The 14,597-nt window shown below is 30.3% G+C and overlaps 2 protein-coding genes and 1 pseudogene across 3 annotated transcripts; 2 read left to right on the forward strand and 1 right to left on the reverse strand.

Annotated features, from left to right (window-relative positions):
• The first annotated feature begins 947 nt into the window (after window positions 1-947).
• LOC127266181 (60S ribosomal protein L18a-like protein) lies at window positions 948-3,882 on the forward strand. The gene is made up of 4 exons (XM_051296345.1): window positions 948-1,251; window positions 1,819-1,894; window positions 2,680-2,794; window positions 3,533-3,882. Exons 1-4 carry the CDS (start codon window positions 1,053-1,055, stop codon window positions 3,581-3,583), a joined length of 441 nt encoding a protein of 146 aa, XP_051152302.1. The 5' UTR covers window positions 948-1,052; the 3' UTR covers window positions 3,584-3,882.
• Window positions 3,883-6,399: 2,517 nt separating this feature from the next.
• LOC127266115 (cytochrome P450 CYP72A219-like) lies at window positions 6,400-10,076 on the forward strand (annotated as a pseudogene).
• A 782-nt stretch (window positions 10,077-10,858) lies between these two features.
• LOC127265821 (uncharacterized) lies at window positions 10,859-14,363 on the reverse strand. 2 transcript variants are annotated; one of them, XR_007842028.1, is made up of 8 exons: window positions 14,087-14,363; window positions 13,939-13,996; window positions 13,558-13,857; window positions 13,419-13,467; window positions 13,229-13,323; window positions 12,674-12,771; window positions 11,551-12,062; window positions 10,859-11,268 (listed from the first exon to the last, which is right to left on the reverse strand). XR_007842028.1 is itself a non-coding variant. In XM_051295830.1 (7 exons), the coding sequence occupies exons 1-7, from the start codon at window positions 14,242-14,244 to the stop codon at window positions 12,002-12,004; spliced, it is 819 nt and encodes a 272-aa protein (XP_051151787.1). In that variant the 5' UTR covers window positions 14,245-14,363; the 3' UTR covers window positions 10,859-12,001. The 2 variants fall into 2 exon arrangements, 1 of the variants encoding a protein (XP_051151787.1); XM_051295830.1 differs by having other exon boundaries at window positions 10,859-12,062.
• Window positions 14,364-14,597: the final 234 nt, after the last annotated feature.

Here is a 14,597-nt window from a genome sequence, read left to right on the forward strand (position 1 = left end):
CATATGATAGAAATTAAGGATCATATGTGAAGATAATAAAAAAAATTGAAGTTAAAAGAAAAAAAAATATATTGTATGAATTTTAAGTGAATAGAGAACAAAGAAAAATAAATTAATAAAAATATGGAGTAAATGATAAAAATTTAGTGTATATAAAGTAAATAAAAAAATTAAATTTAAAATTAGAGAGTTTAATAAAAATTACATTTAAAATAATTACTCAGCTATTTTTCTTTAGTTTTTTTCTATCTGATTTATTTATAATAAATAATTATGCTCATCAGTAATTTTATTAATTCTATTTTAATAAATATATATTATATTTTTTATTATTAATTTATTTATTTAATATTTTAATGTAAAATAATAATATTTTCTCCTTAATCTACTATATAAATATTATTATATTTTACTATTTTTAAATTTATATTATATTTTTTATATAATAATTAATATTTAAATATAAAATGAGTTTGATTTATAACACGCTGCAGTCTTTATTTCACTAGTTTAACTTACATGCGCACAAAATGAATTTTAGAATTTTTGGGTGTATTTATAATGTGAAATGATCTGAAAAAATATTTTTTATATAAAATTTGTTTTAATAAATAATATAAAAATAATAAATATAAAGTATTAAATTTTTTAGAAAAAACTTCATATTTTTTTTAAAAAACAGTATACCTTTCAATTTTTAAAGTTTTAAAATTATAAATAAAAAAAATATGAATAAATTTGTAATTTGAATTTTCATTTTCAAACCTCAATTCTAAATATTAATTTTTAATATAATATAAAAATAAAAATAAAAATTTCATTTAATATTTTTAAATAATAATTTTATAAATAAAAACTATTTTTATTGGGGTCATATATTCTATTTTTTGTAATTACAGGGAGTAATGTTGAAATTTTCTTCCATTTGATTATTATTGAACGCGACCGCTATTCAATGATCCCTGCGATATTTCTGAGATTTCAACAGTAGATCTTCGATATACGCTTTGGAAAATTTCTAGTGAATCTGTAATTCCGTCGAAGGTACAGCCATGAGTGAGGAGAAGAAGGATTTCGCCGGTCACCAACATGAGCAGTCACCGCCTCAGTACGGAACGTTCCAGGGTGTGATGAACTATCCTAATCCGACAGTGGTTGGATTGCCTCACCCGGTTCCGCCGCCAGGTATGCCTGGAGGAACACCTCTACCACCGTCGGAGCATTATGCTCGTGGCTATCAAGCTGTCCCAGGTAAGGCTAATTTGGCACCCGTGGTCTGTTTCTGTGTTTGTTGATGTGCAGCGAGGTTGAGTTCCTGTAGTCAAATCGTTGAGGAAGATTCGGTTTTAGTATGTATTTCTTCAGATCGTTGGATAATTGAAGCCATTTTTGAGCATTGACCATAAAATAGCATAGCTTTGCTATGAATCGAGTTCAATTTTTCCTTGATGGATATGGATCTCATATCAGGCGTTCTTAAATTGGGACTTTTTTTTGTAGAATTCCTTTGCTAAAAATGTTTGGTGGATTTTCCCTAGGAGAAGGAAAATTTGTTCCTTAATTCCGTGTTTTGATTATGTGAACCAAGTTATGTTGAAAGATCAATTGCAGAGCTATTTGATGGTGTTTTAGAAATTTATATTTCAGAAAATGCAACCTTAAGGATTTGTTGCAATTAGAAAAAAGATTGTCCTATCTATGACTTATTAGATTGTGGCTGTGATTTGATAAAATGATTCTGCAAATTTCAATTGATTCCTTTTTTGTGGGATCTGTTGATAGCTAATGAATACATTTCCAATTTCCATGCCAATGCAGGTTATGTTGTTGCAGAAGGAAGGCCTGTAAGGGGGCACCGTCTACCTTGCTGTGGTATTGGCATTGGCTGGTTCTTGTAAGTAAAATCTGGAGAAGGTTTTTCTTGTTTGTTTGCTATATGGATGGTTGTCGGGACTTTGCATTAAACAACTGTCAATAGATCTTCTTTCTAATCCAATTTGGAGTAAACGATAATAAAGTTTTGGATTCTAATTCTGTTTCAAAATATGCGAGTTTATCAAACCAACATAATCTATTTGAAGGCAAAATGGAAACAAGAAAACCATTTAATGCAAGAAGGTACATATACTGAATTATTATAGTGTCATGATTCTTTGACAAGCATTCCAAGCTTCCTAATTGGCGCACATTCTACACGTCATTTTAATTCATCATATTCACTCTGCATATTCGGAATCTGGCTCCACTTATCGACACGTGTTAGTAAATAAATGATGTAATGATTGGTGCTTCTACACATTCTAATATCCTTAGTTATTCTTTTTATGAAATACTGATGTTTGTTATTTAAGTTGTTCAGTTACTGACATGTCTTCTACCATTTCTTGCAACTCACTTAACATTGTAGAGCTTTCTTCTGATAGTTCCTCAATAACTCCTGTAAATTGTACACTTACTGTGCATTTCATTCTAGGTTCATGCTTTGAAGTTGTATAATTGATCATGGTACTTTGTATGGAAGTACTTCTTTGCTACATAATGCTGCTATTGATTTAATGATTTTTTTTTTATTATTTAATTATTTATTTAAAGCTGGATATCTTTGAGTTATTGGTTCCAATGTACATGCTGACTAGTGATTTCAATTTGCGGTGCAATAATTATTCTTCTTTTGTGAAGGTTTATTATCGGTTTCTTCCTCGCTGGAGTCCCATGGTATGTTGGGGTGCTGCTTCTACTTTGTTCAAGAATGGATTCTCGTGAAAAGCCTGGATATACAGCTTGTGCAATTGCTGTAAGTATTCACCTGTTATATTTGCTTCTTGCTTCAGAAGTAGAGAAGCATTTTCATAGTTTCTTATTTAACAAATTCACGATTTGAGTTCAATTTTATTCTGCTTGTCTAGTGGTGATTTCAAGAGTGATTTTGCACTTTCTTGGAATTTATATTTGCTGCAGGCCTAATATTATGTTACTTGCTTACTGTACTTCTAATATAGCCTAAAAACTTACAACCAAATATATATATGTATGTGTTTTAGATGGATAGATAAATTGCTTTACACGAGAAGATTACGGAGAAATAACAATATATGAGTTGATTTCTCAGTGCCACACAAATATACTTGTCAAGCATATGTTGTCCATTGGCATGCGCATAGTGAAAGCTTTTTCGATTCTTTTATTAACTGCTTTATGTAATGGATTTCATTCTCCCCATGGCTGGGAACTAACATAGATTATCGCTTGCAATTGTCGATTTCTGTGTTATTTATTTGTATCAAGTGATGCACCTCATTTTTGAAACCCAAAACTCCACTAACTGATGCAATTAGATCACCTCAAGATTGTTTGAAGTTCATATAGCTTTAAATGTGCATTAGTACTAAAAATGAGTTGAGAGTTCAAACAGATAAATCTCTTTCACCTCTCAAATCGTGCCCCTGTCGAGCTCCAAAACTCTTATCAAATCCAGCATTTCTCCGCCCAAAGTGCACTTACATGTGAACAAAAATGTAATGTAATTTTGCAGGCTGTTCTGGAGGCAATTGCACTTATTTTTGGGCTTACTCGGATCGATTGAAGCCTTCCTTCGCCATCATTGATTTACAGTTACATGATCGATGGATCGATCAGTTGGTAAGTGCTGTGCAAAGCTATCTTAAATGTCAGGTTGGTGTATTTCTAAATAAATGAGATATAATACTTATTTCTTTGTTATTGTGCTTGTGTAGCAATTTGGTATCTCTATGTATCGAAGGCAGGTTGTGTGGTGTTACATGTAAATAGTGTTTCATTTCTACGAAATATGGAGTTGGAAATTTTAATTGTGGGATAGTTGTGGCTTGTGTTCATATATGTTTTTATGGATTTTGGAATTTATTTTCAATTATTTTATTTTGTGGCTACTGGCTAGGATAATATTGGGTTCAGTTGGTTATACGTTGAGAAGTTGGTTATAATAAATTTAAATTTTTTTAAAATTTCTATTTGAATATGTATGGTATTTTGTAAATAATAAAATTATGAATGTGTTTCTTTATTGCTTTAGTATGAATTATTTTTTTGACAGTAATATTGTGAGTTGAATATTAACATCAGGTGAAATAATATATAATATACTCTCTCCCCAGTCCGGCTCAAATGGTTCATTTATCTTGTACTTAATATTAAAATATCTTTATATTTGTATGATTTTTTTTTTCACAAATATTATTTAAAGATCATCATGCAAAAATAAATAGTAAATGGGACCTTAGAGTCGGACGGAGGTAGTATGAATTAATTTACAAAAGATATATTTTTATTGTTAAAGGGCTAAAATAACCTTGCTTGTTTCCTCTAGGGTTTTTGGCAGGGGAGGTTTCAATCTTCAGATGCATTTATAATTAAAGAAAAATTCGGTAAAATCATATCTACCTATAAGCATGCACACCTATATGTTCATAATAACACCATTTATACATCAAATAAATAATTTTTAAATAAAATAAAAAAGAATCTAAGGAGCTAAAGCCTAAAAACTTGTTACAAATCAACAAGCAAATTAACGAATTTGAAAATAGAAAGAGAAAAAACAAATTATTATGTGTTTGTTCATTTTTTAAAGAATTAGAATGCATGTATATTCATTTACCTTTTTTTTTATAGGAAAATAAGGTTTCGTTTAGATATTATTTTGAAGTTTAGAAAAAATAAAATTGATAAAAATAAAATAAATTAAATATTTAATATGATATTGTGAAAAAAAATTAAATTCAATATGATATATATATATATATTTTTTAAAAAGTCATGAATTAATAATGCCAAAAATATAAAAATTTTCTACAAGCAAAATAAATATAATGACTTTGTTTTTCCAATATCATTTTTCAAACACACCCAAAATATTTTATACAAAAGTGAAAACATAAAAAAAAAACTTCAAATAAAATTAAATATTCAATTTAAAATAATATGTTCAATTTGTCATCAAATTTATTTTTACTTTCATTGTTTTCTTTTTGTCATCAATTTTATTTTTACTTTCATTTTTTTTTTTATCGTCTAAAAAAAAATATTTCTTTTTTTTAAAAAAAAATACTATTTTTTTTACTTTTTCTTTACTCTAAAAAGTATTTTTTTTTTAAAAATTTTATCTATTTTGTTAAAAATATATACTCTATCAAATGAGCACATAATTGTATAACTAATAAAATATTTTATATTTTTTACACAATTTTCTCGTACTATATACAAAAAATCATTATATTTAAAAGTACAGAGTAAACAAAACTATTTAGTTTAATAATTTAAAACTTAAAAAATAATAATAATAAAATAGGGCGACCAAAACCTACAAATAAAGCCACTTGCGCAATATTGTTTGATGTAATATCTACCTTGTAGTTCAACGTGTGGGTGTGTGCTTAAATCAATTTAGGGTATGCTCCCTCACTAATTTTTTTATCGATACAATCCTTTATAAATATTATTTAAAAATACAAAATATATATATATATACACACACACACGTAATTATGCACCATTAAAAAATATATATATAATTAAAATGAAAAAAACATGTAAGTTCGGCACATCTTGCCTTTAATACCATGATAATTAATCGTTTCACCTAAATATTTAAATTTAAGAAATAAGCCACATTTATTTATATTGATAGGAATCAACCAACAATTTATATAATAAAAAATATTAAAAATATAATAATAATGATACATACATAGAGGGAGCTCCGAGAGTTTTTTCAATTTATTTATATTTCAATATCACAATATCCTGTCAGTATTATTAAAAACACATTACACAGTAACACAATACACATAATACATACTCTTTTTATTCCAAAAAAGTTATATAGTTTTTTCATATTTTTTGTTTGTTCTAAAACAATTATTTTGTTTCTTTATTTAGTAATTGTGGTTCACACTTTTCAATAAAATTATTTTTATTTTTTCACAAGTACCCCTATTATTAGTCTAACTTACTTTTTAAAACTTAAAAAAATAAGGTAATTTAGTCTTTTACATTTTATTTTATATTCCTTTAATTAAATACTATTATTCTTTAATTCTCGTGTCAATTCTCAACAAATATTTTTTTATGGGACGGAGGGAGTACATTTTATTCACTCACAAAAAATTAACAATTCAACACAAAATATTACTACCTTCGTCCAGCTCTAAAGATCTCATTTATTTATTTATTTATTTTTTTGTTTCATCTTTGAATATTAATTATTATATTAAAATGTAGTACAAATTAAAAAAAAAATTACAAAAATACTTCTCTTATAATACTAATGAATATTTGTAAAAAAAAAATTATACAAATATAAGAATATTTTTAATGTTAAATACAATGACACAGACTATAAATATTACCCTTAGAGGCGGATATAGAAAGTATTATTTTTTATTTATTAACAACATAATTTCTCATATAGCTCTTTCCCTCCCCTCCCTCTCTCTCTCTCTCTATATATATATATCGATATATATCGATAGAAGCCCTCAAATGATGTATAGCTTAGAGGTGATGGTGATAGTAATGGGAGAAGGCATAGGCGTTTACATATACATATACATATTAGGAGCAGCCGTGTGGCTATGCGTCGTATGGATGGCGCTGCAGCGCGTGTGGCTGCGGCCGAGGAGACTCGAGGGGATGCTACGGGCTCAGGGCCTCAGCGGCAACCCCTACCGCCTCTTCTACGGCGACATGAAAGACGCCGCCCGGATGATGGCCGCCAAGCACTCCACCACCACCGCCCTTGACCGCAACATTGCGCCGCATGTACTGCTGCCCTTCTACCACCACATACTCGCCACATACGGTATATGCATATTGATTTATTTTTTTATACTCAGAGATGGTATAATATAATTTTGATAGTTTTTTTTTTTGTGGATTTATATGTGTGCGTTATTTTTTTTTTTTAAGAATTATTATTAAAGGCGTAAAAAGATAAAAGAAATGTTTTTTGTATAAATAAAAGAAAATTTATACTCTCTAAAACGTAAAAGTTTCAATTTTTATTTATTTTTCTTTAAATTGGTGTTCGGTCAAATAAATACATAGTTGGATGACGGAATAAATAATAGTTTTGAGATATTTCAAACTAAAAATAATAAGAGAAGATTTGGGGTGAGTATGCTTTCATAGAAAATAAAATAGAAACTAGATTTTGAACTTGAGATGGTAAATTTATTTTTGGGTTTAATTTAGTATTTTTAAGAAAAATTATATAATTTTACAAAGAAGTTTGAATACAATTAAATTTAAATTAAATTCTAAGGAAACTTTATTTTAATATTTAGATTTGAGTTTGTAAAAGAAAAATAAAAAAAAAATGAAATAGTATTTGATATAATATAAATAAATATTTGATAGGATATTGGATGAAAATTTAATTTTTTAATAATAAATTAAATAAAATAGTAAATAGTATATAGTATTAGATTTGATAAGTTTAAAAAATATATATACTTCATCCGATGAATAGTCTAAAATCATATCCAAATTTTAAATAAAAGAAATAGAATTCTAATGAATATATATTTTTGTAGATAGGTATCTGACATATTGACATTCATATATATATATATATGTATGTATAGGTAAAAGATCATTTATTTGGATGGGATCAACTCCGAGGATAGTGATAATGGATCCGAAGATGATTAAAGATGTGTTCCAAAAGTATGAAATAATTACAAAATTATTTTTAAATCCGTTATGTAAACTTTTGGTGACGGGGCTTCCTTCACATGAGGGATCCAAATGGGCTAAGCATCGCCACCTTCTTAACCCATCTTTCACACTTACTAAACTCAAGGTAACACCCATGACCTCACGGTAGATATTTAGACAAATTATTTGTCAAATTTTAACTAATGAAAAATTTTGTATTGAGTTTTACAAAATACAAATAAATTGCAATTTATATTTTAAACAATATGCGAAAACGATATATTAGTAAAATACAATGTACATATATATATAGACATATTTATCCTATAATTACATTCTAAACAAAAGCATTTGTTTGATTACATGAAGTAACCATACAATAATATATCACAAATAAAAAAATTATAAACCATAACTATGTATTTGAATAGTATGATATTACAACTAAAATATAATTTGTTTTGTAAAATGGTTCGAAGAGGTATTGTTTTTATGTAACATATAAAAAATTATAGGTAATATCTAAATAATAAAATTGTATAATATATTAATTCTCCAAAAAGAACACACTTGGTTATAACTTGTTTTAAAATTATAGAATTTGCTTATAATTTGTTTGAAAATTTTGCATTATTATTCTCCTCGCAATACAAGAACTCCATTTTTTTCTATATATTTAGAAAAAAATTACACAGGATCCCCAAAACGTTTAAATTTAATATATTGGTGGAGGTTGTTGTTTAAGCACAACAATTTAGAAAAGTTTGTATAATGTTTTTTAAAATACAAATGAGTTCTATAGTTCCTAAACCTGAAGAAAAATGATGCATACTAATCAAATCACAAATGAGTTATAAACTATTATGCTATAACTCATTTGAAACATCTTTGTATCGATTTAATTCAGCAATGTTAAATATTACGATTCTTTACATGATCCGCTCTATGATATTAAATAATTATCAAGGCATGGTTCCCGCAATGCATATATGTTGCAACGAGCTCGTAGAGACGTTAAAAACAGAGTCATCAAAGAGCAAGAGTGGCGAGGTCGATGTATGGCCTATCTTATCAAAATTTACAGCCGATGTAATTTCAAGATCAGCCTTTGGAAGCAATTACAAAGAAGGGGAGAAGATCTTCTCACTCATAAAGCAACAAATTGAGCTCATGACCGAACTCAGCCATTTGTGTACATCCCGGGATCGAGGTACGAGGATGATCATATATATATATATATATATATATATGGGTTTTGTCGAAATCCCATGTTCAAACATCTAGTATTTAATGTTGATAGATTCTTGCCTATCAAGCAATTCAAGAAAATGAAGAAGTTGAGCGAAGAAATAAAAGATGTACTTCGAAATGTCATCCAAAAAAAAGAGGAGAGAATCAAAGCCCAAGGAGAGCACAAGAAGATGAACAATGATTTATTGGGAACATTGTTGGAATCGAACTCAAAAGAAGTCGAGGAGAATGGAAACAACAAAGACATGGGAATCACCATTAATGAAGTACTCGACGAGTGCAAAATATTCTATGGTTCCGGACAAGATACAACGGCAATCTTGCTAACTTGGACGATGATCATGTTGAGCATCAATCCAAAGTGGCAATCGGAGGCTAGACAAGAGGTTTTCGAGGTATTTGGGAAGAACATTCCGGATTTTGATGGTTTGAATCAATTGAAAAAGGTACTAATCCGATCTATAATCTATTACCCCTTTTGGCATCATATTATTCCACTTAACTTGGTGACACTTGTCCACTTGGTGTTATGTTTTCTATCGTATTTTTAAAGTAAAATAGCTATTTGATATGATACTTTATATGAAAAACGAATATTAAATATGATATCTTTGGATAAAATTGAAAAGATAAAGATCAACTAACTAAAAATATTCACTAGAAAAATATCACTAATTTAATCAAAATTCTACGTTTTACAGATGAACATGATATTGCTCGAAGTACTTAGATTATATCCACCTACAGTAAATATTGTTCGAGGTACAAAAATAAATATAAAAGTCAGGGATATAATCCTTCCCGAAGGGGTGGAGGTTGTACTTCCAATACTCCTTGTTCATCGTGACAAGGAAATATGGGGAGAAGATGCCGAAGAATTTAAGCCCGAGAGATTTGCTCAAGGAGTAGCAAAAGCAATAAATGGCCAACCGTCGGGCTTCTTTCCATTCTCCTTAGGACCTCGAATTTGCATCGGGATGAATTTTGCAATGGTAGAAGTGAAGATGGCCTTGGCCATGATTTTTCAACCTTTTTCACTCGAGATCTCTCCTAATTACATACATGCACATATCCATGTGATGACTTTAAGATCTAAATTTGGAGCCAAAATCTTGTTGAGTACTATTTAGGACCCTCTTCGATATATTCTCTTCATCTTTCTTTTAATAATGCAATTCATTTTACATGATTTGATTTGTAAGCATATTATCTCTAATAGATTTATCCATGGAGATAGCTCAAATTTGAATCCATTATTATAGAATTGAATTATTTCAGGTTTTTTTTTTAAAAAAAAAGAATAGAATAATATACTCCATCCGTCCCACATTTTGTGTCCACTTTTCTATTTTCGTATGTCCCACTTATTCAGTCACTTTTCTTTTTAGAAAAAGAATTATCCAATTTAATCTCATATTAAATTTTTTAATTTATAATTTTTTTAATTTTAATTAGACTAATTGACTATTTTAATCTCATATTAAATTTTTAAATTTATAATTTTTTACTAACACATTCTTAATTAGTAAGTGTTTCATGACAACTGTAAAGAGGTCACAATAGCCGGAACGGAGGGAGTAATTTTTTTTGTGATTGTTTGGTGAAAATTCTAAGTAAATAGAAGATTTTGGGGTCTTTCATGTTCAACATGGAGCTTATAAATCGCTCTCAAAATTTTCAAATTCATATTATCACTACAATTTGGCCAGAGACAATTAAAATTAAATAACATGATTAATTTTCTTAAAAGCAATCTAGCCTTACTAATTTTATAACATATTGTTTTTGTATATTCTATTTTATGTTTTTATGCAATCTATAATAAAATTATTTTATTTTATTTTTTAATATCTAACACTTATATTTTCTTTAAACACTATATATAAAATTTAATATTAATTCATGACGTGACATTGATATATCACAAATTACAACCACATAGGCTTAATCCCCTTACAATTAGGCATGCCAAGTACATATAAAATCCCAAATATCATCTAAACTCATTTCTGTTTGAAGAAGCCATAATACCAAAGTACCATAGAGTTCTTAGAGATTTTTGTAACATGTCCGAAGACAAAGGGTGTGTTCTTGCAGCTAGTGATTCATGTACCAAACTGTAACTCATTCCTCAATTCATCACCCCCAAGGATGCAGAATTTTGTAGAGAACTAACCTGCCATGCCATGGCAACTGAGAAAAAACACAGACCCCTTCCACAATCACAAGCTATCCGAAAATCATCTGCAGCTCATGTAGTTTCAACAACGTCGTCCTCTGTTGGTCTCGATGATGAACAACTTATGCTGCGGGCATTATCTCCTGCAATACGATACAATATACACTGCACAAAGCTAAAATGGCAGATAGATGCCTCAACTAACTTGGAAACCGATAATATGCATTTCCAAACAATATTCTTTTGAATGTTGACTGTTTAAACGATTCCTTCCGTGTACAATGAAGAACAAAAGTGTATTTCTTCTAATATCGCAAAAATCATCAAATAGTGACTTAAATTTGAGATTAATAAATTCAGAACAAGGATAATTACTTCCAGCAAGTATATTGCTTTTGTGCTATTAAGACATTGAAAGCTCGTACCTCTCAATCTCCTCAGACATCCTAAGATTTCTTGTTGCTCCATCAAGGGTATCTCTTCTTTCTTATATGAACAATAAGTGCTTCAATGCGCACATTGTCAAAGTTGCAGCCCTCAAAAAACATCAATTCAGACTCTCTGCATCTCTTTTGATACGATTTCAACAACTTTGGAATCGAGGAGGTACAGACAGCTACATACAACATTTGCAAATTGCACCATAGCGCTATCTAAATGCCACTCCTATTCCAATATTCTATGCTAGCATATTTCATATGTCATCCACAGTTTACATTTATGGCATAGATTAGTATTTTACCAAAAGTTTAAAATGCAGTGAGAGATCTAAAGTTGCAAGAAGAGAAGCTAAAGTAGATTCAACCATGAATATCAGCGACTTCATCTGTAGCATACTATGTAGTAAGTACTACAGCTTACTGCAATACTGGAGATTTAATCTTCCAGAGGAGTTGTCTCCAAAGCCAAGCCCTTGATCGCATGTCGGCATTGAAACCTGAAAGGTAAGACAGCAAATATTAAGTACAGCCAATTGCTAGTTGGCACCTGCAGCACAAATTCATCAAGGAATGAAAAGAGACACAATGATCACACAAGGCCATGTCTTGGGGGCGATGAAATCCAGGCTGTGGATATTTCACAAGAAAGTATTGATAATTCTTCGGTAGAACCCAAGGGGTAACAATGAAGGGTCCAGTGAAATGTTTATGACAATGAGATGAAGCAGTTGACACGAATTCGGTTCAAAGCTGCAACTTTTGAAATTCAACGGTCACTTGCAGCAGAGATTGTGAACTAATTTTGGAATCAAGAACAACCGTACAGAGCTGGTTATACTCTCCAATTCAACAAATTGATGTTATAAATCGAAGTTGGAAAGTCACACGAATAAAAGACTGAAATCGACACTATAAAACCAACAATGCTGTTGCTATAAACTAAATAACTCAATAGTGAGTGAAGTTTTCTGCGATAAAATAAATAAATAAAATTAACTGAAGCTCGATATATGTTAACCACTTAACACTCCATTGCCATATTACAGAAGTCTAAACAAGAGCATTAATGGAAGGAACATCAACTGCAATATTACGAATTAGTTGATACCAGATAAAATCTGTTGCTGTTGGATGGCAATCATTAAGTTGTGCATTCATCTCTGGCCCTTGGCTTCTGCACCTGAATCGCAATCTGAAAGGCACTGTCTGTTTCCAAAGAATAAAACAATATGTAATCAAGTATCAAGAAAGCACAACAAACAAGACATTAAACTACGATAATGCATTGGATTCCAAAAAAATAAATAACATTAATATGCCTTATGAAATTCACAACTATACAAATCCTAGGCCAATTTATGCAGGTTCACCTTCCAATCACATCTATATAAACTAAGGGCTTCAACAACAGTTTCAGCTTTCATAGTGCATAACTTTGTCGCCATATCAATACACAAAACAAGCTCAAGCCCCCAAAAATAGTATTGCCGAAGAAAATCCATAATAAATGATTAGAGCAAGACGATGCAAATTTCTGAATCAAGTAAGTCACATCATATCCTCCAAGAATTAACTTGAACCCTACAAGACTACAATTTAAGAAGCTTACACCATCAACACAAGAACGAAAGATGCAAATACTCTCCCAATCAAATGACTTTACCTTCCTATTCGCCCGAAACTCACGCTTTGGAAGAAAGTGCAAAGGCAAATTAAAGCAAGAAGGAGCTTTCACCATGAGAAACAATTTTGTAGGTCCTGAAAATTTGTATCGAACAAAAATTATGGACAGAACCAAAACGAATTACCCCTTCCATCGATTGTAATAAAAAAGGAATGATGTTGTTCATTACCACCAGAGGAATCCGAACCAGTGCCCTTTGATATCATCATACGAATGGCCTAAGGAACAAATTGAAATAGCAATCAGCAATCAAAGGCTTCATAGATAAGGTGAGATTCAAATACCAATTTCTAGATTCAATAACAAACCTTCCGGGAAAGAGTTTCTGCAACTTTTGTCCGACCAAAGTCCGTGGAAACAGCTCTCTCTTGGGAAAAATTTAGCTCGTAAACATGTAATGGCCTTAGGGGGCTAGGGCCAAGGACAAGAGAAATTTTCTCGACATTCGGAGTTTGTGATATCATCAGCTGAAGCGCAGTCTTGAGATTGGAAATACAGTTCACCAATTTTTCCAATCTTCTTATCCCCATTTTCACCTCTCTCTTTCTCGTGGCTTGCTTCCTCCTCGCCAATTTCGAATTCACTTCACTTTTCGCGAGTTCAACTTCCTATTCAGCAGAAATTTTACAAGGTTTTAGACACCGACATCAAAATTGGGGGAACAGGATAATCGATTTCGAATCAATCACCAATTCCTCAAACTCGGAGCGCAAATCATCGAATTCGTGAGTGATGTCCTGAAGTACTCTGCAAAAGCAACAATACACGTAGAGAAACATTGAAATTAAACAACCTCCCTAAAACTCAAGGAAATTTTTGTAATTGCGATGGACTTACGAGGGAATTTGCTGGTGCATAAAGAGAACGAAACCCATGATGTCAGTGACGACATGAAAAATGTCGGAGCAAGCAATGGAGTCAGCGGTGGTATCGATGTTTGTAAACTCCGCCATCGCCATCTCCGAGGTTCCTTCGCCGTTTTCCATGGCGGGCATCAAATGAATCGGAGAGTGAAGATTTCGAAACGACTGGCGCAGAGAAGAAGAAGATGAAGATGGGAGACGAAGGTAGGAACGAACTATGGAAAGTGGCGGACAAAGAAGACGACGAGAGATGGAGAAGTCTGGAAATTTGAAACCAAATGTTTAAACGGTACTTATATAATTTTAAAATAAAAAAAATTAATTTTGATCCAATATAAAAAATTAATAAATTTTAATTTTAATATAAATAATTTTAATTAATTTTGATTCAAATATAAATAAATTTATTTGAACCAAAATTTTGGTCATTTATTAAAATTGTTTATATTTGTAACTAAAATTAAGTTTTTTATATTGGGATCGTT

Source organism: Andrographis paniculata, unplaced genomic scaffold, assembly GCF_009805555.1.
Source record: "Andrographis paniculata isolate CXL003 unplaced genomic scaffold, ASM980555v1 Contig74END, whole genome shotgun sequence".
Classification (NCBI taxonomy): domain Eukaryota; kingdom Viridiplantae; phylum Streptophyta; class Magnoliopsida; order Lamiales; family Acanthaceae; genus Andrographis; species Andrographis paniculata.

Coding starts and splice junctions, on each gene's coding strand:
- LOC127266181 (XM_051296345.1), top strand. CDS start 1,053: ATGAGTGAGGAGAAGAAGGATTTCGCCGGTCACCAACATGAGCAGTCA. Junction 1,895..2,679: donor ATTGGCATTGGCTGGTTCTT/GTAAGTAAAATC, acceptor TCTTTTGTGAAG/GTTTATTATCGGTTTCTTCC. Junction 2,795..3,532: donor ATACAGCTTGTGCAATTGCT/GTAAGTATTCAC, acceptor GTAATTTTGCAG/GCTGTTCTGGAGGCAATTGC.
- LOC127265821 (XM_051295830.1), bottom strand. CDS start 14,244: ATGCCCGCCATGGAAAACGGCGAAGGAACCTCGGAGATGGCGATGGCG. Junction 13,468..13,557: donor CAGAAACTCTTTCCCGGAAG/GTTTGTTATTGA, acceptor TTTGTTCCTTAG/GCCATTCGTATGATGATATC. Junction 13,324..13,418: donor TGGTTCGGATTCCTCTGGTG/GTAATGAACAAC, acceptor ACAAATTTTCAG/GACCTACAAAATTGTTTCTC.